At 45.5% G+C, this 26,897-nt stretch overlaps 1 protein-coding gene across 2 annotated transcripts; it reads right to left on the minus strand.

The window, feature by feature from the left end:
* Positions 1–1,453: 1,453 nt before the first annotated feature.
* On the minus strand, positions 1,454–25,483 carry LOC102200922 (filamin-C-like). 2 transcript variants are annotated; one of them, XM_005728083.1, is made up of 47 exons: positions 24,660–25,483; positions 22,140–22,388; positions 20,544–20,641; positions 19,218–19,368; positions 18,661–18,779; positions 17,118–17,195; positions 16,849–17,011; positions 16,560–16,760; positions 16,279–16,395; positions 15,488–15,625; positions 15,196–15,322; positions 14,958–15,094; positions 14,659–14,852; positions 14,456–14,569; positions 14,213–14,356; positions 13,905–14,028; positions 13,471–13,631; positions 13,288–13,378; positions 12,991–13,160; positions 12,749–12,866; positions 12,400–12,662; positions 11,706–12,303; positions 11,365–11,538; positions 10,428–10,590; positions 9,942–10,270; positions 9,725–9,848; positions 9,401–9,557; positions 9,132–9,321; positions 9,012–9,035; positions 8,658–8,899; positions 8,456–8,555; positions 8,224–8,364; positions 7,971–8,099; positions 7,703–7,876; positions 7,418–7,582; positions 7,074–7,277; positions 6,840–6,992; positions 6,623–6,745; positions 6,254–6,502; positions 5,872–6,141; positions 5,630–5,767; positions 5,330–5,445; positions 4,392–4,524; positions 4,093–4,269; positions 3,766–3,984; positions 3,068–3,289; positions 1,454–2,138 (listed from the first exon to the last, which is right to left on the minus strand). In XM_005728083.1, exons 1-47 carry the CDS (start codon positions 25,033–25,035, stop codon positions 1,951–1,953), a joined length of 8,235 nt encoding a protein of 2,744 aa, XP_005728140.1. In that variant the 5' UTR covers positions 25,036–25,483; the 3' UTR covers positions 1,454–1,950. The 2 variants fall into 2 exon arrangements, with proteins under 2 accessions (XP_005728140.1, XP_005728141.1); XM_005728084.1 differs by lacking the exon at positions 16,279–16,395.
* Positions 25,484–26,897: the final 1,414 nt, after the last annotated feature.

Below are 26,897 nucleotides of genomic sequence, written 5' to 3' on the forward strand. Positions count from 1 at the left end.
TGCACTGCATTAGGATGCTCTCAATGACCTAGAACAGCGATTTGATTGCTTCATCTGCAGTCAGTTTTTTTAGGTTGTCTTTAATGTACTTTTGTTTGTCTGCTTCTCTGTTTTTGTGTCTTTGTGTGTGTGTGTGTGTGTGTGTGTGTGTGTGTCTGTGTGTGTGTGTGTGTGTGTGTGTGTCTGTGTCTGTGGGCCTGTCTTCCTTTCTTCCATCTGGATTCTTTTAATCCCATTCTCTTCCTCTAATCCATCTTTCTCAGCCTCTTCCTCCCACACTCTCTTCCCCTCTCTTTGCCCTCTCCTCTTCCTCCCCCCTATGCTTGTACCCCCGCCCCCCTTCCTCTTTTTTTCTATGCTGCTGGATCGCTGCACCCAATTCACTTGGCATCCACTCGAGATAAACATGTTGTGGTGGACAGACGCCTGGGTCCCGGTCCGGAGGAGCGGTACGGGGAGGACAGACTGACGTGGGTGGGCCCTGCCCCGGTCCCAGCGTCAGCAGAGACAGCAGCAGGCAGCGTCAGCCACTCGGCCAGATGGTCTCAAGTCGAGTTCTCGCCACTGTTCATCAGATGCACCCACGCGCTCTGTCTTGCCTCGCCATGGCCCCCAGCATCATGTCACAGTGGAACCAGAGAAAATTAGCACCTAATTATAGGCTCCTCTCTGTGAAGAATGGTATTGGTTCAGGTGAACTGTGTCACCGTGTGGAGGCTGCTTGGCTGACTCACTGTCGTACCGAGGCCCACAGACCACACACAATTCATGGAGAGGCACACACACACACATACACACAAGCGAAAGGGTAGACCTCCCTCCTTGCTGGTTGGTTTGCGCCCCACCATGAGGACGCCACAACAGAATCCACTTGTGTTCCATCTCTGATCCAACAGGATTAATTACACAAACAACAGAAGCCGTTTCCCCCTGCTTTCTACGCTCCGCGGGCTTCCTCGTGTTGAGCATGGTGTAGTCAATCTTTACTGGGAACAATGGAGATTGCATTATGGTGTATTTTCTGGAGATATGAATACAGATGTGAGCTTGCCTATGCTGCCATCTTGTGATTGCATCTGGACAAGTACAGGATGCAAACAAGGTGAACTCGAAGAGAAACCCTTTATTATTTATTTGACGCAACACTGTATCGTGATATCGAGTTAAAGGTAAATGAAGACCTTTAGGAGAGTCGATTTTAAATGTTGGTTGCACAGTCTGAAGTTTGCCGGGAAGAAAGTTTTCAGCTCTCAAATATCTAAAGGGCAGCTACTCAGCTGAGAGCTGCGGTGATCGAAAAGAAAAATCCTGACAGCTACTCAGACAGAGGAACCAGCAGTGGTCAGAAAATAGCTGCATGATGAAACTATGGAAATGTAAAACGTAAGAGATGCCTCTTGCAGAGCCCGCGAAGCATCTGCCAGCACAGCGTGAAATCAAATAAACCAAATCATTTTCATCTGGAAAGTTAGCAATTAAATCTTTATTAGGTCTGCAAAGACTTACCAAAAAAAAAAAGGTTAATATAACAAAAAAAAGTCAATTTTGTCATTCTTAAATCATACAAAACCATACTGTATCACACTCTAAACACTGTTACTCTAGCATCTGTTTAACATTCGTGTACTTGTGCCATTTGGGGGTCGCTCAAGGACTTCTGAACCACAGTGCTGCCCCCACACCCGTCTGAATGTGGATGCATACCTGTGAGTGTACACGCACACATCATCTGAAGTTTAAACAATAATTTGGCACAATAGCTTCTCTGCCATCAGTAATTCTGTAAGCAAATGTCCTTGCAGGTTTTCTTGCATGTTTAGTAGATTGTGATCCTTGCTGAAGAGCAAACAGCGGTGCCAGAAATGAAGCACTGAATGATGCATGCACATGAGGAGGAAAGCGTGGAGGGTCAGAAGGGATGGAGTCTTTTTGTCACTGTTGCTGTTTTTTTTATGGTACAGCCACTTTGTACGGGCTTCCTGGCACGTTATCGTCGCCCCATTTAACAATGACGGTGTAACTGCCCTTGTCCTTCACGGTATAGGTGACGTTATAGAGCTTGTTGCCCATGTGCTTGACGTAGACCTCCTCACAGGGAGCATGGGGTCCGTGCACGCCCACCATCAGCATGTTGGTACCTGGATGGAGCGGCAAGAGGGAGATTTAATGATATTGGTCTACAAAAGCTGGTGGTTGTGCAAGTTTAAATATTCTTTTATTCAGCCAATGAAAAGAAAATGTATGATGTCAGAGAGGTTTCCTAAAATGACAAAGTAACAGAGAAATATTCCTCGTTTCTGCAGTTCATCATGACCTCTGTGATCACATTGTCTTGTGTTTTTTATACATTTTTATACTCTTTTCAGGAAATTAGACTTTATGTTTCTTGCGTAGCATTAAATATTCGAATATTACACTAAGTTTGCAGCTGTCTGCCGAAAGAAAATGAGCAATTTAACATTTACCAGCCATCTATGATGATGATGTTAACAAGTTATTTGGTTGAGCCCGAAATAAGTGAGGGAGGTAGTGTAAAAAAATATAGAGAGCTTCGATTGTATCAGAATTTTAGGTTTTTATGATGATTTATTAATGTATTAATCCCTGACTCTCTTCCACAGTTTGTCTTTTGTCTTTTCTTCCTCCCTTCACTAGCAGCCGGTCACAGCATATGGATGCCCCTCTCTGAGCCTGGTTCTGCCGAAGGTTTCTTCCTGTTAAAAGGCAGTTTTTCCTTCCCACTGTCACCAAGTGCTTGCTCATAGGCGGGTGACCTGATTGTTGGGTTTTCACCTTAAAATATAAAACACCTTGAGGCAACTGTTTTGGGGAATTGAAACTAAATTTGGACTTTTATATTGTGAAATATGTAAATCCAGATCCCACTCATTCACTGCATAAAAAACCTGAGATTACTGAGGTCATAGCAGCTTAAAACTACGTGTTAACATACGGTTACAGTGTGAATCATTTAATAAACCTCACTTTGGTGTCTGTATATACCAGTGCTCAAATCCTGCTTTTTTTCTGTATTCACGCAAAATATGTTCGATCTCTATCGCCTCACCTGCTGTGCTGCAGTCGACAGTAAAATTGTTTTTCTGCCCAACCAAAGCCTTGGACAGCCCTGTTCCACGACAAACCACCTTGCTAGCATCTGACGTCATTTTGGATGAGGTGGTAGAAGAGGAGGAGCTGTAAGCACCACCCACTTTGGATGTTTTGGTAACCGTTTCGACCAAGACGGAGGAGGTCTCGTGGAGGCTGTGTCCCCCAGAAAGCCTCGGGCCTGCGGGAGAGAGAAAAAGAGAAAGAGAAAGAGAAAAAAAAAGTTATCTCCAGCCATCGTGGCTTAATCCAGACATTACATAACACACTGGGTATTGACAAAGATATGAGGGAGGAAAAGCTGCTGTTTATAGGGAGAGTTTTTCCTCAACGGAAACATTCAAGGAAGCCCAAATTGGAAAAGATTTTATACCACTTTCAAATAAAGTGAACTTTCAGGGACTCTTGGGAGTTGTTTTCAAACTTGAAAGCATTTTTATGTAACACTAATAAAAAAAAATGGGAATGTTTTTTTTCCGTCAGCCAGTGACAGGAATATATTGCTGCAGTGCAAGAGAAAAACAGCTTTTATCTAAGATGAACACGGAGAAGCACACACGTGGAAGACGTGACATTTTCATTACTTCTGCACTTTTCAGAGATGCACTTATCTCTCAATCGAAGACCTATCATGCAGATATATACTGTCAAGCACACCTGTTATTTTGGCTTTGAAAGGGCTGCCCACTATGTGCTGTGGCCCGCCGTATTTGATGGTGATGAGATAGTTGCCGGGTGCCATGGGTGTATAGGTGATCTTATAGCCTTCAGGACACTCCCGACAGTCCATCTTGACCTTGGACGGCCCGTCGATGTTGACCGACAGAGTGCCGGAGCCTGCGTTACAGGTTTTGACCACAAACTCTGAGGGTACACCTGTGAGAAGAAAGATGCAGATGTTTGAAGGGCTTCCCCCTTGTTGCAATTGTGCAAGAATATTAACAATAGCAGGAGCACATGGTGGTGAATGGCAGTGAAATGCACCTGTGGTTCCCCCTTGCAGTCCAGGGCCATGTGCAGTCACCATGCCAGGGTCTCCAATAAGCCCTGGATCTCCCACTCGCACTTTGAATGGGCTCCCAGGAATGTGGCATCCATTGAACTTGACATCTATGGAGTGAACTCCGTTCTCTCGTGGAATGAAGCGGATTGCACTCTTGTCTAAAAACACAAGAGGAGACATTTCTGTTCTTATGCTCACAGATGACGCGTTGAAATGAAAAAACCTGAGTTATCTCTGTTGTGCAGCCTACTTAATGCTAAAAGCTGAGGGTGGTGCATACCGCTGTCAAGCTCGGTGACATAGCATTCCTCAGAAGAGCCAGAGGGGGTGTGGACTTTGGCATCAACCACACCTCGGGCGCTGTTGCGCTGCACCATGAAAGATGCCTCTTGGTTCACCTTCAAGTCTTTCTCCTGCAAAAGACAGGTAATAATAGGATCACAAAATGTGTGTGTGTGTGCGTGCGGCCCACACATTTAGGGACACAATGTGTGTGACTCATCATGCCTGAACGAGAATAGATAGAGCATTTGCGTGTGAGAGGCAGAAAAGGTCAAAGATTACAGCGAGGCGTTTAGCGTTTTTTGCCCTACAGATGGACAAGAGGTCCTAGCAGACAGAGATAGCGTGACATTTTAAATGCTGCCGTTGCACTTTACCTGCCTTTTTCATTTTCTAGTGCGAGAAAAAGTGCTCTGAAGTGGCATTTCAGTTAACTAAAAATACATGGTTTTAGCATCGTTGGCAGCTGTTACGGAGACTATGAAAGCAAATAAAACAACATCTGTCTGCCACTGACACCGATATCGTGAGCTGTCAGAGGTATCTTTATCTTCAGCTCAAAATTTGCTTTCTTGCTTTCGCTCAGACGGAAACACAATCACAGCAGAGCAACTGAGTGCTCACATAGCACAGCTTGTGATGCCCCACATTACAGAGGGACAGTTAATCCAGCCCTTCATCACTGGCCAGCATCGCAGTATTATATTCATGGGTACTGCTCCAGCGCTGGCATTCAATTACACTTCAAGGGCAAAGTGCTTTTAGAAAGATCTGCAACCAATCGCACATTATGTCACATGCCATCTGCTATTCTACCTTGATATTCTGTGATTGCGTATCTATTTTGTCTGTGATAGCTGCTGAGACAAATAATTAGTGTGACTATTGACAGCTGCGTATGTGTGTGTGGAAGTGTGCATATGTGCGAGAGCTAACCTGAAGGCTTGTGACAGTGAGCCTGCGGGCCTCGTCTGACAGTGTAGCAATCGGAACGATGAAGGGGCTGTCAGGGATGTGCTCGTTGTTGAACTTGATTGACACCTCGTAGTCACCTGGGGAGGCAGACAGGTTATTTACTTCCACCATCAAATGAAGTGGAGGAGGCTCACAGGAATTACTGAAAAGCTTAGCAGCTCAGAAACAAACACACACACACACACACACACACACACACGAGTCGCACTGCTAAAACATGCATGAGGAAAATACCACGGCTGTGCGTGATAGAAGTTCTACCTGGTTCTTTCACTATGTAGGAGACACCGCAGGAACCATCTTTTCTGTCCTCAAATGAGATTTCAGCCTTGCTGGGCCCCTCCACGGCAATGGACAGGCCACCAGCACCTGCCTCTCTGGTCCAGATACTAAATTCAGCTAAAGATGATAAGGTAAAGGAGAATGTTAATCTTAAGGAAGAAGAATGTCAAAACACAGTCATTCCCGTTAACAGCATGGCTGTTTACAAACAGGAAACTCACAAGGCGCTCCAGCAACGCCTCTCTCCAGCCCGGGACCGCCTGCGCGGACCTTGTGTGCTCCACCCTCCCCCATGGGACCCACGGTGAACTGGAAGGGGCTACCGGGGACGTGCTGGCCTCTGTACTTGACGTTGACTGTGTGGGGTCCGATTTCCTGAGGGATGAAGCGCACACTGTAGGTGCTGCTGCCTCCATCCACGATGTCGGCGTCCACTGTTTTCCCACTGGGGCTGGTCACCTGAGCTGTCATGGCCTGGGAACCACTCTCAACTGGTATGGCAGAGCAAAACGTCAGATCAGAAACAATCCAGGATATATAATAGGCATAGAGTACATCGGTGATTTAGCAGGCAGCTAAAGCTGGATTCAGAGTCAGACTCACCCTCAGGTCTGGCAGTGATGCCGGCGAAGCTGCTGAGACTCTCTCTGCCTAGAAAGTCTCCAAAAACATCTCTGAATGGGCTTCCTCTTCCTCCCACCTGAGTGCTCTCCTCCACTCGTACTTCCCTCTTGGTCTCTCCACCGCGGATTTTGCTGATCTCTGTGCGTTCGGTGCGGGTGTAAGTGTGGCTGCTGCGAGTGAATGTCCTCGTTAGCCTCTCCTGAGCTGAAACCATCTGGAACCAGTTTCCTAGAGCAAGGAAGAAGCAGTGAGAGTATAAATGTAAAAATACCGTAGCTTCATTTATTTAAAATCGCTCCCCGTTGTTCCTCTGCTCTCTAACCATTTCTAACTGGCTTCTGTGCTCACCTGGGATCTTAAGGTTAAGACCACATGTGCTTCCCACTGACGCAATGGATGAGGCCTGTCTCTTCCTAGTTATACTCTCCTTGATCCTTCCCTCTCCGGTCACCTTCACTGTGAAAGGACTTCCTGGAAAGAACACGCACACACACATATGCAGATTTAATTCATTTTAAGATAAAAAAAAATATCCTCTTTTTTTCCCAAAGTAAAAGATTCTAACCTGGGATGTGCTTTTCTGCAAACTTGATGTTAACAGTGTAACTTCCAGGCTCTGTTGGGCAGTAGGTCACCCTGCAAGTCCCATCCTCCACATCTTCACAGTTGATGTCCACTTTGCTCGGACCCTCAATTGACAGTGCCAGACCTCCGTAACCTAGGCAACAGATTTGACTGTTTATTTGCTTCTTTTTTGTAAAACTATGTCTGTGTGTCATGTACCATTTAAAAAGCATACCTGCATTCCTAGTATCCACAAAGAATTCAGCCATTTCAAAAGTGTGTGCCTCCACCAGGCCTTTACCGAAAGCCTTCACCCTGCTGGCCTCACCAATCTCTGACTGGCCAACCATGATTTTGAAAGGACTGTTGGCCACATGCATGCCATTCTTCCTAACGCTCACTTCATGCTCACCAACCTCCTTAGGAGTGAAAGAGATGCCTGTGGGCATAAAAAGAAGGGTCAGAGGAAAGGAAATTCAATGCGACCAACCTGGGAAAAAAAGCCTAAATCCGTCAGGTGAATCTTATAAATCTTCTACTCTTCTTAGTCTTTGTGTAACAGGAAAATTAATATCCCACCGAGGTGTCTGTTGGGCAGTCTCTTAAGTAGGCACGGCTCTTCGTTGCCAGATGGGGCTCTGATACTGGCAGTCAGAGAGCTCAGATCAGTTTCTGCGATCTTTAGGGACACATCGGCCGCTGTGCCGACATTCAGCTGGGATGTTCTGGTTATGGAGTCATCCCCTTAATTAAAAAAAGAGATGATTTAGATCTTTGTCGAGCCATAAATGCAAGTGATAGTTTAAAGATTCAATATATACATCTATGTGTATAGTGTATACATATTATAATGTACTTCCTTACCAGTGATCTTGGCAGTAAAGGGACTGCCAGGAATGTGCTTGTTGTCAAATTTGACAATGATATTGTAGTCTCCGGGTGCTGTGGGCAGGTAGGACACAGTGCAGGTGCCGTCTTTGTTGTCCTTGCAGGTGATCTCAGCCTTGGAGGGGCCCTCCACTGCTAGCGACAGACCACCTGAAAGGGACACAAAAAAAAAACTTCCGCTATGTATTTTCTCTTTTCAGTTGTCTCATAAATATCACTAAAAAAAAAGCGTATGTTCTGCTACCTTCTCCTGCATTCTTCGTGACCACTGTGAAAGTGGCAGCCTTGTTGACCATGCCATAACTCAGACCTGGGCCATAAGCAGTCACCACTCCACTGTTCACTGCATCCACAAAGAACTGCAGAGGGCTTCCTAAAGAGTGCATAACCATCAGCAACCAGTGATTAATACTGCATTTTATATTTTTAAATCTGGAGCAAAATTAATCAATAGCACTAAATTCCGATCCATCCATCCAACATGGTGTGCTGCTGACCTGGTATGTGGTTTCCATCATATTTGATGTCCATTTCGTGCAGGCCTTTCTCCGTGGGCTGGTACTTAATAGTGATTGTGCCATCCTTATTGTCAGTGATGTGTGGGCGAGCAGTCTTGCCAGAAGGCATCCGCACTTCACCTGCAGAGGTAAGACGGTGAAATGTCAGTGACCTAAAAAATAAGATATTTTGTGGGCATGTGTGTGCAGACTTTTTGTGTGTTTGTCACACCTGTGATTTCGCCTTGCTGTGGTGTGAAGGGGACGAGAAAGTTAACGGGACGGAAGAGAGGATCCACAGTATCCCGGGGAACGACTGGCTCATTTGTGGCCTGTCAAGGAGCAAGAAAAAATAAACTGTTGGTTTCATTCGACTGAATGTCAGTTTAAAAGCACGCAGAACTGTGGCAGCTAGCGAATAATCCTTTACTCACCATCACATGGAAGGGGCTTTTAGGGATGTTTTGTCCCCCAAAGCGGATGGTAATTACATATTTCCCAGGTTCAGGTGCTGTATAGTAAATGTCAAAGGTGCCATCGTGGTTTTCCACCACATCCATGTCCACCTCCATCCCCTGTGGGGTCAGAACCTTGCAGGTCACCTTGCCTTTCCCAGCAGCCTTGGCATCCACTGTTATAACTGTATCCTCAGAGGTCTGCAGCTTTTGCAGACTTGCTGTTAAGGACAGAGAGGAAAGAAGGATAAGTGGTAAAATGTGCTGCATTGATTCCTGTAAAGTCTTCCAGCAGTGCAGTGCAGATATAAAAGCAAAGCTTTGGATACTCACACACGCCGTGTCCTCCAATAGAAACTGCGGAAATAAAAAAAGAGCATGATGGTTAAAAAAACATGAACATTAAATTAAAATTGCTGATAATATTGTTATTTATCATAAGTATTTTCCTACCTGTGACGCGACATTTGCTGGCATCTCCTGTGGGCAGAGACTGGATACGGTATGGGGAGTAAGGGATCTCATCTCCTCCATATTTAATGGTGATAGTGTAGGGGCCAGTAGAGTCAGGCACATAGGAGACCGTGTATGTGCCATCCCTGTTGTCCTGGATGGTTGCATTCTTTGGCTTTCCCTCTGGGTCCTGTGACCAGACATTTCATGTTATTTTACATAGTGCCTTATTGTTTAGAAAATACTGTGTAATAGGAAGGAAAACCTACCAGAATCTGCACAGTGAGCAGTCCCTCTCCAGCGTCACGAGCATCAATGGTGAACTCAACAGGCAAGCTAGCGGGCACACCTTTGGTATCGAGACCAGGGCCACTGGCACGTACTTTACTGGCGTCGTGCCCAGGCTGAGACATTACCTTGAATGGACTGTTGGCGAGGCCAGTAGCAAATATAATTACATTTTCAGTGTGACAAAAAGGTAGAAATGGAACACAAAAATGTGTTTAGCGCTTCTAAATCCAGACACAAAGAGCAGAGATTTAAACAAGACATCAAAACAAATTGCCTGGATTACTCATATACTCAGACTCTACCTGTGTGGGACTTCCTGGTCAGCATATTTGACTGCTACAGTGTACGGGCCATCCTGGGCTGGAGTGTAGTGAACTGTGTGGGTTCCATCACCGTTATTCTTCACACCAACAGGCTCCACGGTCCCTAGAAATAAAGACATGCCACATAATTACTGCTATTTGTCACTCACTTGGTGCATTAATGACAGTTTTTCTTATTAATAGAGCCCATTCACACCTGTTGGGCCATAGAGTTTGACATCCAGTGGGGCCTGTCCAGCCTTGGTGCAATCCACAGTGAAAGTCTGAGGAACATGGGCTCTCACTCCAGCACCCAGACCTGGACCTGAGCACTTTACTTTGCTGGGATCCACGGGATCCTTAACTGGCACACGGAACGGACTGCCGGGGATCGGGTGACCTCCGTAGTTAATATTCACATCGTAGTCTCCAGGAGTGAAGGGCACATACTCCACACTGCAGCTGCCATCTTTGTTGTCCTTGCAGGATATTTTTGCCTCTGAGGCTCCTTCGATGGTCAGACCCAAGCCTCCTGTACCAGCACCCCTGTGACAGAAGCCGACAATTTTAAAAATGTTCACACTGGGGTTCTAATATACTCTCTCTCTGTGTTTTACCCACAAAATACAGAAAAAGAAAAACATTTTAAAGAACATGCAAATATTCTTTATATTCTTTTGTCTTATATGTGGTTCAGCAGTACCTGGTCTCTACGGTGAAACAGTTTGGTTTGTTGGTTATTCCTCCCTCCAGACCTGGTCCAAAGGCACGGACCCGGGTTGGATCACATCCCTCCACCACAGACACTCTGAAGGGACTCTTAGGCACCGGCGCGTCATTATACAGCACTTCAATCAGATGCATCCCTACACACAAACGAATACATCACTTACAGGTCTGACGCCAAACCTCTGTGTCTGCTTGTTTTTAACACAAGAATATATATATATATATATATTCTGTTACTGCTTCTTAAATTATGGGCCAGACAAATTCCCTTTTAGGTAGGTAAACATCTGTTTATTTATAAAAGACACTATCAAAAGCGCAGACGCTCGGGTGAATGTACAAGGCGTTACATCTGTTCCCTATTCATTATTCTGTTACAACATTTTTCTGACAGAGCCCTCTCAGTAGGCCTACACACCAGATTCCCAGCCACACTGCTGTGATATTAGAGCATGTCTGGTGGTAGAGAAGTGCTCTGTGATATCTTTGCTTTGTGCTATAGGTCTCTATTAATATCCCCTGTCATTCCCCTGCTGTACTGCTGTGTGCAGGCAGCCTTCAGCACACATACATACCTGGTTAAGAGCTTCTGTGCGCACTATTTATAAAACAGAGCCTGTCTGACTCTCTGCTTCCCTGCTCTCTGCCCCTCACATCATTGCACCACTGCATCATTCTGTATTTATACCCCCCTCTCTCTCTCACTCGCTCTTTCTTTTCCATCTCTTTAGCTTTATTCCCAAATGGCGCCCAATGCAAGCAACTGTTAGCGATTTTTTTTCTGTCTGTATGAACTCTTTCACATGCCCTGTCCATGTAAAATCCTCCATTTATCTGCATCAGGTCAAATCTGGACATTTTTCACCACAGTTCTTAGTTTATGTATGATCTAACATAATGACTGCTCCTACCGTCCTCGAACGCCGTATATTCCACTCTGTAGGTGCCGTCTCCCTTGTCAGTAATGTAGGTGTCTGTATTGGTGCCAGAGGGGTTGATAATGTGAACCTTCACGTGATTTCCTCCAACCTTGTTGAGGGCGCGCGCATCCACAATGAAGTGGGTTGTGACTTCTCTGAGAACACCTAGAGAAGAAAATAGGCCTTCAGGTGCTGAGATATTAGATATCTTTACTAATACTTATTTCTGGGCAGTTGGCATATATGTTAAGGCGGTAACGACCAATAAAACAAACCTTTATGTCTATAATGTAATGCAGTGATTTATTTTGAGGTGATTTTGTCATGTGTACCTCTGGGCTCCACTCCAGGCCCGTAGACGTGAACACCCGTGGTGTCAACAGAGGGCTCGACCTGCAGGACCTTTGGAAAGTGGGGAATCACGTTTCCGCCGTACTTGATCGTGATGGTGTGTGTGCCGTGGAAGGGTGGGATGTATGTGACAGAAAAGGTGCCTTCAGCCGTTTTCTGAATGTGCACTTCCGCCTTAACCCCAGTCTCTGACACAATCTCGATAGTGAGCTCGCCGTCGCCTGCTCTGGTACAGTCCACAGTAAAGGTCGCTGGTTCACCCGCCTTGGCCCTCTCTAGACCGGGCCCACTAGCCGTCACCTTGCTGGGGTCAAAGGCTGGGCGGACTGCAGCTTTGAAGGGAGAGCCTGGAATGTGCTGCTCTGCAAACAGGATGTTGATGGAGTACTCGCCGGGCTCAGTGGGCAGGTAGGCGACTGAGCATGTGCCGTCACCGTTGTCTTGGCACTCAATTTTTGCCTCGCAGGGACCTTCCACCGTGAGGCCGAGCCCACCTGCACCAGCTCCCTTTGTGTCAATAGTGAATGGAGCTGGTTTACCCACAACCCCTCCCTTCAGACCTGGGCCGAAGGCTCGCACCTGTGATGCAACAGTCAAGTTAGTTTGCGGGAGATGGTAGAGAAACATGTCTTCATACATAGTGCAGAAATCTATACAATTTTCATGATCTTTTACCTTTGATGGATCAGCAGGCATTACTGCTTCAACCCCAAAAGGGCTTCCCATCACAGGGTTCCCATCATAGCTGACATCAACCTTGTACTGCCCCTCTTCTGGGGGAATATACTTCACACTGTGAACGCCTTTGGCTTTGTCTGATTCCAGCTTGCACGGGATTGGTCGGCCAGAGGGCGAGGTCATCTTCACACCTACGTTGCCCTGCCCACCAGCGTCCTTTGTGTTAACTGTGAACTCCTGATCCTTTCCAACCTCCACTTCTGCATGAAAGAGCACAATAAATTTACATAAAACATGTAATTATACAGTTAACTGGACTATAGATGTGTGATGGGTTATAACTTACTGGTATCTAATCCCTCCACTTTCACTTTTCCGATATCCATAGCTGGCGACACTGTGATGTGGAAAGGGCTCTTGGGAATGGGATCTCCTCCGTGAGTCACGGATATTGTCATGTTGCCCTAAAAAATAAATAAAAAAATGTAAAAAACACCAGAAGAAGAATGAGTATTTAATAATGCATGGCACTACTGTGAATAATTCCTTTTCTAATCTAACTGGACATCGAGCAGAGGTCCGCTGTACCTGTTGAAGAGCCGTGTACTTGACAGTGTAGGAGTAATCGTGGTTATCGATGATCTCAAAGTCACGAACTGCCTCTCCTGGGCCTGACGCAGCAAAATGCACCTCAGGCTTGGCCTTGCCAGCTCCCTTTGTGTAGATATTGAAGTGGGTTGGAGTGCCCACCTCCACACCTGAAACGCACATGCGTCTTGTCAAATTGTTCTATTACTTTGTATCAAAGCTAGAGCATTAAAGCAATGTAACGGAAGTGGTTGCGAATGTAAATACCTATACAGTGTAGATGTCACGAAAGCTCACCTGTCTTGTTGAGGCCAGGCCCTTCTGCTCTCACCTTTCCAGCATCGTGGGAAGGATCCACTTTCACTTTGAACGGACTTACTGGAATTTCCTGAGGAATACAATTACCAAGTAACGAAAATGAAAACTACTGATAATTTTACGGCCCAGCCCCCTCAGCTCAGGCAAAAACTGTTTTCTTACCTGATCTGCAAACAGCACCATGATGGTATATCGGCCTGGACCGGGTGGAGTGTACTTGACAGTGAAGGTGTCATTGTCATTCTTGATGATGTCAAAGTCGATGTCAGTCTCGGCAGGCCCAACCACCCCCGGGGCGCATTTTATTCCAATGCTGATGTCCCCTAACGGTGCATAACAATGAGCACAGTTCACAAAGGTTATTTAAAAGTTGAGCGTGTGAATATATTGAAGCAGTCACTCAACTCCTCTGGCTTTATTTATAAAATACTGTCATCCATTTCAAATAAATTCAGCTTCACAGATTCACTTATTCTTCTCTTTCTGTGCTCTACATTTTTTTTACATTTGCATGGTGCAGCACTAGTTTCTTTAGGGTCGACTAAACTTAGGAGTGTTTTTGTAACCACCCACATCATCTCCTTGTTCAGGCTCACCTTGCCCAGCCTCACTGCAGTCCACAGTGAAATATGTTGGCTCGTTAGCCTTGAGCCCCGTCTTCTCTACTCCGGGCCCATAGACCTTGACTCTGTCTGGATGAGACCCCTCTCCAACCAGCACCTAATGAATTCACAGTGTACTTGAAGCAGATGCAATTGATTGAAGTAAAACCACTGCAGTCCTCTTATTTTGTCTATATCTGGTGAAGTATCATCCTATTAAATAGACTTAATTTCGAGAGCGGTATAAAGTCATGTGTGCGCGTGTGTGTGTGTGTGTGTGTGTACATCTACAAGTCTCTTACCCTGAAGGGGCTGCTGGGCACATTGACCTCGCCCCAGGTGATGATGATGGTGTGTTTAATGGGCTTGACAGGAGTGTATACACAGTGAAATGTGCCATCTCCCCTGTCAGTGATCTTGATGTCTATGGTGGAGCCTTCAGCATCCTTAGTGGATACAAAATCTTGTCAGGTCTGGCTTGTACACCCCACATGAATATAAGTGACCCACTCCTATGAATGCAAAACAAGGATTCCAGGCCATACCTGTGCATAGATCTTGAGTTGACCCTTCCCAGCCATGCGAGCGTCAACAGTGAATTCGGCCGGTTTGTTCACAATGACACCAGTCGGCTTCAGGCCTGGACCATAAGCTTTCACCTTGAAATACATTATTTGGGATGCAGTTGAAGATCTCGGCGATGTGATTTGTACTTTCTCAGTTTATAAGTGATATCAGCTAGAATTACCTTTTCAGGGAAAACATCATTGGCTGCGGGCAGAATGTGAGCCATGAAGGGGCTGTCCTTGATGTCTTCATCGTCACAAATGACATGGACAGCATAGTCACCGGGCTCGGTGGGCCAGTAGCGTACGTCACAGGAGCCATCGCCCTTATCATCACACTCAATTTTAGCTTGTGATGGGCCTTCAATCGAGAAGCCTGAGAAAAATGAAGCATTCACACGTATAAAGCTCAGATTTAAAGCACTGAAGAATGGTATTACTTTTCTTTCATAAGAGCTTGCATAACCTGCACACATCTTACCCAGCGTTCCAACTTCAGTGCCAATGGCCTCTACCACAAAGTCAGCAGATTTTCCCACCATGCCAGTCTTCAGACCAGGACCCCAGGCCCTCACCTTCTGAAAACCTGCCTCCGCACCCACCTGAACTTCGAAAGGGCTGCAGCACACAAGAAGAAAAAGAAGTATACACAATATTACCTGGCACAAATGTGATCGCGCATTATTAATGAATCGCTGAAGGCAACAATAGGACCCTACCTGCGTGGGATAGGCTGGCCTCCCCAGGTGATGGTGATTGTGTATTTACCAGGTTTAAGGGGGTAATATTCACACTCATACACGCCGTTCCCCACATCTCGCACTTTCACTTGCTCCTCTGCTCCAGCTGAAAAGGAATAATATCAGCTCAGACGCATTTTATGCATTTCGTTTTGTTGTTTAGTGCCGTATCATACGCGTATGTGAATGCAGACAAAGGGCCCAAACAAAGGAAATCATTCTAAAAATGCACGAGGAGGAGTGATGCAGAGAACAGAGCTGTCTGACTCACTTGGTCCTTTGACTGAGACACTCAGTGCACCGCTGCCGGCTCCCTTGGTGAAAACTTTGAAGTCTGCAACCTCCTTTACTCTCACACCTGTAGGCTGAAGCCCTCTGCCAGTAGCTCTGCAAGCGTTTGGGTTTATGGCTGAAAGGAATAACAACAAGTGTGAGAAAAATATTCAGCAGCAAAAAAAAGCAGAGTAGCCAAGAGCTGATTGCAGCAATGTTAGTAGCAAATTCCAATTGAAGTGTTGAAGTGGGATTCCACAAATGTTGACAGACTGAACCTGTAAATGAGAATGATGCTTTCTGCAGCACAAATTTCAGTGCAGTGCTGCACAAAATATTGACACATTACGGGGCATCAAGGAAGCATCCGGCAACATTTCAGTCAGTCACTCTGAAATGTTGAGGGCAGGCTTTGAATGGAATATTGGCTGAGGCAAATGCAGCCATGATGAAAACAAACATGTCGACAGCACAAGCACAGATATTTTAAGAGAGAGGAGCAAAGACAGGCAGGAAGTAGCTGAAATTCTAACTGGGAAAAACTGCAAACTATGTGTACAACACTGCATTTCCTCTCTCTCTCTCTCTCTTTCTCTCTGAACATGACTAAACCACCAAGCTTCAGGACACGGGACGATAGAGCAGGCGACCAAGCATGGCATAAAGCCACGGCACCAAAAACTCAGAGGAAAGCACAGAGGGGCATCTGCAAGGCCTGGCGCACAGGATTGCACTGTGTCAATCTGGCTAGGCAAGAGGCACAAGCTCCTCCAATGAGACAATACTAACTTGGACGGTCAGGTTTTGGGGGAGGAGCCCCCGTCGCACCCTTCGCTCCAGGAGGGGTGCGCACTGACTGAGGAGTTATCGGCAGTGGCGCTCCCTTGGGAGGAGCAACAGTTGGAGCTAGAAATGACAAATAGGAAGGATTATGGACTTTACAGGGTGGCTGTTTCCAGGATAAATAAAGTTGACTGCAGACTGTGATGGATTGATCACCGCGACACTTACAGCACGGTAAGAAATCAGATTTGTGTGACACTAATTTACAACACAGACAGATGGCTCACCCTCTGCGATGTTGACAGTAAAAGGGCTCTTGGGGATCTCCTGGCCTGCGAAGAGCACATGAATCTTGTGAGGGCCCTCCAGAACAGGACGATAGGTGCAACGGAAAACACTGTCCCCTTTGTTTTCCAGGATGAGCTCCACCGTGTCCTTTTTGCCTTGAGGATCGACGATGACCACACTGACATCGCCATTACCAGCACCTACGTTTGCCAGAAAACCATTGATTATTGGAGGACTGTTGTTTTCTATATGATTTCAGTAAGCAGTGGGTGTTTTTTTCATGCTTACCAGCTGTGTAGATGTCAAAGTATGTGGGTTTGTTTGCCACATTGCCTGTGGGCTCCAGACCTGGTCCCCTGGCCTGGACTTTGCTCGGGTCCCCTAAAGCTTTTGCCACATTCACTGTGTACGGGCTCTTGTCAATGTCCTGGCCTGCAAACAACACTTTCACCTAATGTTGAAGGAAAAAAGACAAATTGAATACAGAGTCCGTTTTATCCTGTCGTGACCGTGTTTATAGTTAAAACACATAATAAATATTGCCAGTGGGCTCTCACCTTGTGAACTCCCTCAACTTTAGGAACATAGGTGACAGTGTAGGTTCTGTTTTTGTCATTGTTGGGTTTTACTTTTGCCTGAAGAACAAAAAAGTCAAAGTGAGAGACATTTAGTCAAAGATGAGCCAATTTTTTTGTGTTGTTGCAATGGTCACAATGTAATATTCATAAACTGTATATAAAAGCTGGCCATATCTTCAATTTCTGAAAAGTGACACCAATGTGTCTGCCTTCAACCAGCGCTCTTTCTGATTACTAGAGGTGGGAATACCCATACAACCCACGGTACTCAGCATATTGCAGTTATTAGTATTTTGCAATGGATGATTAGGATAACTGTTAAAGCTAAGTGTGTCCAGTGTTTGTTGTGTGCATTCGAGCTGATTCAATGTAAGTTTACTCAGCTCGCATCATCTCAGGATGGTGGTGTATGAGATGAGCCCTCTTGCTCACTGTATTTCCAGGGAACTTAAATGTATTTGATAAAATATCAAGTTTTTTATCGACACAAAGTTGCCAGACAAAATATTTTTCCCTGCCCCTACGACCTACTGTTCTGTCTGCTATGAGTCCATATTCAATTCAGTTCAATTTTATATACACCACAACAGTTTCCTTAAAGTGCTTTATATTGTAAGGTGGAAACATTCAGACAACCCTCTATGAGCAAGCCCTTAGCGACACTGGCTGGAGTGAGGGAAGGGAGACGGGACAAGGACAGGACAGGATATGGGTGAAGTCACTGTAGCTACACCCATCTTTTATATACAGTCTATAGTCAGATTAGGCATCTACAGAGTTAGAAAATCTTGCCTTTCCAGAACTGAGAGGCATGACAGGCTTTACACTTCTCCTTGATTAATCACGCTTACTGCCTGCTGCTAATGCTTGTTAGTGATTTCCACGTACGTGTGTATAATACTGGCTGTCGTGTGTTATTCCATTTGACAGTTTCACCTAACTACACCAGGAACATCGTTCCTAATTTGCTTTGGCATGCTGACAGTTGTATACAGACAAGCAGTAGAAAAAATCTCACAGAAGTGACAGAACTTCCACGGAAAACTAAAAATATTTCCCATCTATGTTTTTCTGCTGGGATGCAGCTTTTGTTTTGGTCCATTATGATGAGACGCAGCAGTAGCCATACAACAACACCCATTTTTTTGGTTTCAAACCAATGCCCCAGTGTCACCTGGATTAGGTCATTGCTGGGCTGACAAAGTGAGGTCTAAATTTAGCATTAGGGTTAATAATTCAATAATTTGACTGATAATGGCATTAAAGAAAATGTAAACCTACAGTTTGGTACCCTGTACCTTTTTCCTGAGGGCATCATCTCATACTCGTTATGAAGGATGTGATTTTTGTCCTTAGTAATTTTCAGAGCCTGCTTTATCACTGACTCTTCAAATACCTCCTGGAGGGATGATGAAGGGGGCATGCCAACTATCTTTCCAGCCCTTTAATCAAATTTTGAATTTGGGGCTCTGAGCTTGACGAAAGATTGCCAAACAACCCTTGGGTATCATGTATGACTCGCCTCCTCTTTGTGTCCCTCTGGATCCTCCACGTAGACCAGGACTTCACCACTGCCAGCTTCCAGAGTTTCCACAGTGAACACAGCTGGTTGCAGTACCTTGTTTCCATGAGGCTCAATGCCTGTGATATAAATATAGAAACACGAGGCATGTTTTTTCTTTCTCATCAGAGCAAACAAATAGGCCCCTCTAGATTACAATTATCCAATTAATATAAAGCATTGAGCTTACATTGCTGTGCAAGGCAGGCAAATGCAGTGAGAGTACAGAAAATAAATTTTTTAATGCAATCGGATAAAATATGAGTTTCTTTCACAAAAGCTTGGGGCAATGCAACACTTACAGACAACCAAATGCAACAAAGTGATGCACCACCAAAAAAGAAGTATTAAAAGGTTTCCCTGAGGGAACACACTTGTGTTACTGCTAAATTATCTATACAGTAACAGTACCTAGCATCACTGTTTTCAAGACTGAGAAGGTGAACATTCATTATTCATGTCATAGTACTTGTACGAACTGTTGTGAGCTGTTCATTCATTCATGTTGGGATGCCCACCTGGTCCATAGGCTTTGGCCTTGTTTGGAAAAAGCTGTCTGGGCTTGAGAGGAGCTCCAGGCTTCAGTTTTGCCTTAGGGAACTGAGACAGGTAGGTCATCACCGAGTGCTCGTCCACATCTGGGTCGACAATTTCCTCGGGGGCAATCACCTGAAGCGTAGAAATCGGCCAGCGTTAAAGCGGTTAGTCACACAAACTGGCTGACCTTTTCTGTGGGAAAAATTTGGTGTTCATTAAAAAACTGTTTTCAATTACAGACGACACGGTTTCGCTTTTAAGCAAAGACCACGATGACAGCTGTGACCATAAAAAGACAGCACGGCTTTATTTATGTCTTAATTAAACATACTGTCTTTTTTGCAACAAGGGTTTTGGGTTACTCTTTCTACACATTTGCCTTATTAAGTATAGTGCAGTGGGATTTAATGAGGATTAAAACGTATTTATTCCCTTCACCCCTGCTCCTCTCCACCCCTTTAGCACTTGTTTGCCTGTCTATCACACACTGGCACAAAGCCCTGCGCCACACTGGTTATATTTAACCTCAGGACAGCAGGGTTAAGGATTGTTGCCCTCAATAAGCCAGCAAGGGGGGGATTTATTCTGAGCCAGACCTCTCCCACATCTCCTTAACAACACCACAATGGAATCCAGCCCCCAGCCCTGCAACGCCATGACATACAGCCCCTGGCTATCTCACCAATGCTAAGCCTCATGGAGAGTAACTAACCCTGTGCCTTAGACAAACAAGTAAACAACGCGCACGGTGCACATTTCAATACGGAGACTGGGTCTTACAGACGGGACTGAAAATATCGCACACTTCACATTGTTATTCTGATGAACGCAGGCATATTTACACCTCAGTTTCAGAGGCTGGCTCGGAAGGTGTTAAGAAATCTCACACCTCCACAAATTCACAAAATGAAACTCCTACACACTCACTTACTAAGAGCTACAATAAACTAAATGGAAATATTAGACCTGAGCTGGGTAATAAATATTTCATGGCATCCTCCAGCATAATCTCCCTGGAAAAAACTTTGGTCTCTTTATAGTTCTGTTGTTTTCCCCCCCACTTCAGTGTTGCCTTCCATGTGTATGAGATCTGTTTGCATTTGCAAATTAGGCTTCGGTTTAATCTGCCAGTAGTTGGTTTGTTCTCTCTGAACCTATGTCCCATGAGTATAGCTAAGTTGCCAATCAGAAAACTGAAGGAACACTCTTGCTTTTCATGTTGCATTGTTTCATGAGATCAGCCCCACCCAGCTGAGCTGCAGTACACTCAAAGGCAGTTTGTTACTGGCGTCTATCATGCATCTTACCTGTGGCACACCCAGCCAGTCATCAGCCTGTTGCATGGCTTCTCTGGCATTCTGCACAGGCTTGTTTGGGTCCCAGTCTGCCCAATCCGGACACAAACCTGACAGGACGCAAAAAGGCAATTTAGCTCTGGAATGACTGACGTAGGCGGTGTTAAACTGCACATGGTATAATAGGGCCATTTGGGTTGTCACTACTATCTCTCCAACACCTCTAACTACAACAGCGACTGACCTTACCCGCACTTCTGCTCTACAATCTCTCAGGACTGTTCAAAAGAAACAGCATCGACAGACGCAGTGGCTAGCCTGCTCTGTGCCGCTAATGCCTAAATTGGATTAGTGTTGGCAATGGAGTGGCCACTCACTCAAAAGGCCCACGCAGGCACACCACAGAATACCATTATCCAATTAGTATGGACAAAGAACTATTGTATTAACAGGGTTGAGTTTACATGTGTCTAAAAGCAAGTTTTTTTCAGCACAACGCAAAATAAACCTTTATAAAAATGTCACGTGAGAGATGTCAGGGAGTTCCTGCCACCATGCTACGCTTGATGCTTTGAAGGCATGCCGTAAAGGCCATTTTAACACCAAAGGAGAAAAGAGCATCTATGCTTTAGTTGTATGAAAACTGGACAGTAACAGAAACTGTAGCTAACTGCATGTCAAACAGGATATCCTGTTGTTCAAGGTCAAGGTAACTAATGAACCAGCTCCTTGTACTTTGGGACGTGAAGTGGAAGCAGAGCCTCTGTGTTTTGGTTTTTCAGAACAGAGCTAGTTTCATCAGCTACCCTGCTGTATTTCGCTGACAGGACCTTGTATGGTCAGTGTTGCAGCACAGTGTTTGAAAGATGCGTCTCCCCAGATCAATGGCTCATGTAAACACAGTTAAACATGGTGTTGTACACTTCTCTTGCTACTCCTCCACCTTTCGCTCTGTAAAGCACAGCTAGAAGTGGGTTCTCTAGTGTTCATTGCTGGACACAGAAGCCTTAACTGGCAGAGATTCACATTGCGGCCTTGTGGTCTTTGGATCTGTGGCTTAGGCACCTCCCTGTGACAGATTATTCTGCATTTTGATGCAGGGCCAAGCATCCCCCTTGACAGAAGAGGAGGAATGATGCCCAAATTTGGGGGTGTTGTGTAGCAGCAAAGCTATAAACACTAAAGCTGGGCCTGGGCCTCAGGGCCTGATACAGTGAGGTTGAAGGCTTCAGTGACTGTGGGACAGCTGGCGGGGACATCCTCCGGTCATCAGCAACCTCTCTGCAACCCCATGACACTACCTGTTCTCCAGAGACAGATTACGCTGGCTGACGTCTGAATCTGAAACGAGATGCGTGTTTGTGTGTGTGTGTGTGTGTGAGTGTGAGACAGAGAAAGAGTAAGAGAAACCAGGCCCCGATTTCTAAATGAGGAGACGAATTCTCCTGAGGAAGTGATAGCGTTTCAAATAGGCACATGCCCGACCTCAAATTCCACTAAGAAAAACTGCCACGCAACAAGCCTGTCAACAGACGCTGTGCATATTCTGACTCAGCGCTTGCACGACCTGACCTGTAGAGTCAGTCGATGCCACTACAAGCTTCTTACCAGGGGCACAGTTGTCAACCAGAGCTCCCAGGGCTTTGCCATCCCGCCAGTCACGGTTGAAATTGTTGATTGGCAGCTGAGGCACCTTGTTCTGTATCCAACCCAACAAGCGCTGCTTCGGGGTCAGCTTTTTGACCTCCTCGTCGTCCTCGTCATCCCACATGGGCATGGAGATGGAGTAGTGGAGGATGAGAGTCCAGATAAGACCCAGGATTAGCTTTAGATTCCCATCCACAATGGCTTTGCTATCTGTAGTTGGACAACAGTGACAGCGGAGTTCATGAGGATTTAGAACTTGCTAAAAAAAATCAACACGATAAACTTTCAATCTCTGTTTTCATGCTTATGGGCCATCCTGATAAGATACTAGATAGATTTTAGGATAGTAAGATGTAAGCATAAGTGTACTCTATCAAATAGTGCTCCCCTGGCATTCTGCAGAGTTGACCAGGCTATTCTGGGTAAAAATATAAACAATGATGATTGACTGCTGAGAAGACAAGAATCTAATGCTCTTCCCTGTCCCCCACCACTCACCCCACCCCCCAAGTCCCTTTCTCTCAGACAGCTGTCTGGCTGAGGACCCCTGACAATCTGTCATCCAGTCACAATGGTAGTCTGAAGATAGTGACAGCTGAGGATATGTGGAAACGGATCCCTCTCTGCATAAATACCACTTGGATTTCAATTACCTCCTGAACTTGTTGCGCGAGAGTGCGATAAATCAAATAGATGGAGATTAGATTCATTGACAGTTAGCGTGCGGCTCATTTCCTGAAGTTCATGACGGGAAAGTTTGTCAAATAGCTCCCGATAACATCCACTCTAATTTTCTAACTTCAGCCATTTAAGCCAAATAACCTCCGACGAGAGGCAGGACTTTAATGTGTAATCGACTAATCTCATTTGATACACCCCACTTAATTCACCGAGGCTTTAATAACGAGGCGCCTCTGATGCCAGTTGTTTATCACAAGAGCGTTTTATTGAGACTCTTCTAACTTTTCATAGATCTGCACCCCCCCTCCCCACCCCCTGTCAGAAGGCAGTGTTTGATGTGTCGCTGTCTGACTGACAGAAGCAGGTGGCACAATGTGGCACAGTGTGGTTTTGATCCCGCTGTGTCCGGCACCAGCGTGGTCAAAGAGACAGCCATCAAATGGCATCTAGTTACACATGGTGACACATGAGCATCTAAGCCCGAGGTGATTTGTTTTTTTATGTTATTTTATATTTTTCTTTGTGTCTCTGGGTCACTGTAATGAGGCTGAGACATTATCTCGAGACGGCTGCAGTAACCCCATAGCGCTGCATGAAGGGAGATGGTGCTAGGAAGCAAAATGCCAGGGCTGTTATTATCACGCCCTGTTTCTGTCAAAGCAGTCTGACCTAAAGTGTGTCTGTACAGCTGCGACAACTGTGCCAGACACACACCACCATATTAACTCCTAGACACAATATTCAGGACATGTACTCTGCTAGACTTTGAGGTAATGCCTGTGATTGTGGCCTGTTCTTCCCTGTGATGAACAGAACTCCTGTGATTTGAGAGATGAGTGTTTTCCCCCGGTGTCATCACGCACACCCGCAGTGCTCTTTCATTTGGACACACTGTGGCCTTCACAGTCCAACGGCCAAAGCTTCAGATATGCCAGGAATTTCACTCAAGTGTGTGGCAAGGATCATTAGACACCAGAGCACAGAAATGTAATAAATACTCTCATTTATAAAACACAGGGTTGTCTACTGTCAGTATGGTGAAGCCATATGTCATCTTAGTTTTCATTTAGACCTAAAATTCTCCTCCCTGTTTGTTAAATATCGTTAAGAGGTGGCTTTCTGTTCACTCTGCTGGAGAAAAGTCTTTCTATTATGACCCTGTCGACGTGACAAAAACATCCACAAATCCACAACAATTTATTGTACCTTCAGCTCTCTGCAGCACTGTCTGATCCTCAAATCCCACCACAGTTAATCCTCACCTCACATACGTTGCTGATGGCTCTGGATAGAAATTGGCTATCAATAGAGAGCCTCTGTAAGTTCTTTCTGAACCTTGACCTGACGGAGACAGCTGCCTGTGTGTCAGTGTGTGTAGCTGCTGTCCGCATGTATGAAGTGTGTCATTCTCATTAGCGCAGTCCTACTGAATTTCCAGCCCGTAATTTACCACACTGCTGCAGTGCGAGTAAGCAAAAGTAACAGTGTTGAGGCGCCGGGTTTTGGCCCTGGCACAAGTTAATGACCTCAGTGGCACCTCCACAATAATTTTCCAGTGAGCTGGTGACCTCTCTCAGCACTGCCTTCAAGGGGCCTGCAAAAGCCATGTTATTGCTGACTGACACCTGGCCTGATAACATACCAAAATAGAGTGTGTTTGCCATGGTCCTCTGTATGTTTTAGGATCTAGGCGACATAAATTTCTTTTTCATAACTTGTTCCTAAGTAATAGTGGCCTGTTAAGGTTTTAGGACAACAGTGAACTTTCCAAACAGCTAATAGAGCCCAAGGCTGGCTTACCTATTGAGACCAGTTTGATATGCTCTCTGTCCAGGAACTCTAGTGCCACAGAAACATTTTCCAGTTTCATCTGACGGAAGTTGGGTCTGTTGTGGTGCTTTCTGTACATTTTCTTCTGGCTCAAAACTTCCAAGAGCGAAATGAGCTTCAGCCCATCACTAAAATCCTTCTGCAAGTCGGTGACGGTCTTGTTAACGCACTTGAGGTGCTCGTTGCACCACCTGGTGAAGGTGTTCTGCTGGATCTTCTTCCACGGCGCGTCCTCGGCCAAGTCCTTCTCCGTGGCGGGCATCTCGTCCTCCTCCTCTTCCCCGAAATCAGTGGCCTGGTAGTACTGCGGGGGCAGCTGGTCGTCGCCGTAGTTGGTGCTCATCATGATGGCTTTTTCCGCGTCCACTTTTATACCTCGGTGACACTTGTGTGTTGAATTGTGCGCAAAAAAAGAAAAAAACTTTAGCGGCTCGGTGGCAAGCGCGCTCTCGCGGAGGAAAGTTCAAACTCGGATGAGTTACCAAAAAAAAAGCAGCTTAGAGATTTTTCGGATGTACGTGCGAAGAAGCCTCTGGTGTCAGTGATGGATTAAATGATCCGAATCACAACGTGCAAGACAGCTGGTCGTCTGTTTTGTTTTTTAATTGGCACCCTCCTGATAAGTCGTCCCTTTTAATATGGCCCACGGGGGGAAAGAATGTCGCTTTTTCAAGTTTCGTGGCAGGTGAGCTGGAACAGCACCGTTAAGAGTTCCCTCTGTTTTAACTTGAAAGTCGGGTGAGGAGAGAGATGGGTTTATAAAGGACCCCCCGGGCCACGTCACCCAGCGTCTGTGATCATAGTCTATTTGCTAATCCACGCGGATAACGGGAGTCGGTTTACGGGGAAGATGAGCCAGTGATTGGTCAGACATTAGGCAGCGCAACAGTTGTGGCATGCTGCTTATTTTTAGGCGCTCCTATTTGGGCTGTTGAGGGGGGGCGGCTGGGGCTTGCCGATTGTTGTGAATGTGTTATGCAGCTCGGGGTCCAAGTGGCTGAACCACTGAACTAAGAAAAGAAAATGAAACGTGCCCTGAGTGTCTCAATGGCTCTTTTTTTTCTAACGATACAGAAAAGTAGGACTTTACATCCTGAAAGTCCCTCATTGTGGCCTGGGACAAAACATCTTAAAGGATGAGGTCACAGAGGTGAAGATGAAGTCGCTGCATTACGTGGGGTTGACTGCTATCTGCCACCACTGAGTGAAATACATCTGTGTGCAGGCAAGCAAAGCTCAGAAAAGCTCGTGAGATGATGGTTTTGAGTTATTGTCTCTCTCAGCTTTCAAATTTCAAATTTTAAAAGCCAACCCCTTTGTGGGTCAAGGTTATCCAGGCTACATGAGTAGAGTTTCATCTCCAGCTCTGATCAGTGACAGCACGATATCAGCACCTGATGAACAGTGTGTTTGTGAGAGAGAGTGGGAGTGTGTGTGTGGACAGCATCAGCTCACTGAAAAATTGATTATCTGTATTCTAAATGAGTAGGTCAGAATAAACACCAGGCTTGCAGCGGCTTCAAGGATTGTGGTGGTGCTGTGACTCAGCACTGACATGGCAGTGACACCAGATGCCAGCACCAGCCTTGATGAAGTAGTGGGAGGTAAGTATAACTGTGACACATGCAGATGGCATTTACAAGATACTCAGTATGGACACAGCACGGGGTGCCCATGGTGATCTCCCACCTGCTAGTAAGATACCTTTTAACACTGTTGTTCCACTCAACAACGACGTGTTCCAGCGCTTCATATAAATGACATATGTTGTGAAGTTACTGTAAATTTGACATTTTCCTGCAGCTGAAAGAGTCAGAGCCTGTCAGGACCTCTCAGGGCTGACCACAAAGCACACCAAAGTGAGTTTGTTTCTTTCTGAACAGAGGATTTCTCTCCTTTATGATGGAAGCAAGGTGTCCCTGAGATACTGGAGTGTTACTTTACTCTGCTAAATCTATGGTGGACCATAGCACTGCAGGAGAAATGCACATTCTTTTAAGCTTCATCCAGAATATTGTCCAGAAAAGTTGTGTCAGTGGGTTTTACACAGGCACAGTGAACTGATACTTCAACTACAATCTTTAAAAAAAAAAAAAACAATTATATATATTCGCACAAATTACAACATCACTGAATATTTACACAAAATCAAATCATAATATAATAATTTTTTAAAATACAATTAAATAATGAATCAGAATTTACAGA

The sequence above is a fragment of the Pundamilia nyererei genome, unplaced genomic scaffold (assembly GCF_000239375.1).
Source record: "Pundamilia nyererei isolate P.nyererei 1_Seehausen unplaced genomic scaffold, PunNye1.0 scaffold00027, whole genome shotgun sequence".
NCBI lineage: Eukaryota > Metazoa > Chordata > Actinopteri > Cichliformes > Cichlidae > Pundamilia > Pundamilia nyererei.

Excerpts from the sequence above, each read along its gene's own strand:
- LOC102200922 (XM_005728083.1), bottom strand. The coding sequence starts at position 25,035 with ATGATGAGCACCAACTACGGCGACGACCAGCTGCCCCCGCAGTACTAC. Across the intron at positions 14,853-14,957 it reads CACTGAAGTTGGAACGCTGG|GCTTCTCGATTGAAGGCCCA; the intron begins GTAAGATGTGTG and ends CATTTTTCTCAG. Across the intron at positions 6,746-6,839 it reads TGCAGAAAAGCACATCCCAG|GAAGTCCTTTCACAGTGAAG; the intron begins GTTAGAATCTTT and ends TGTTCTTTCCAG.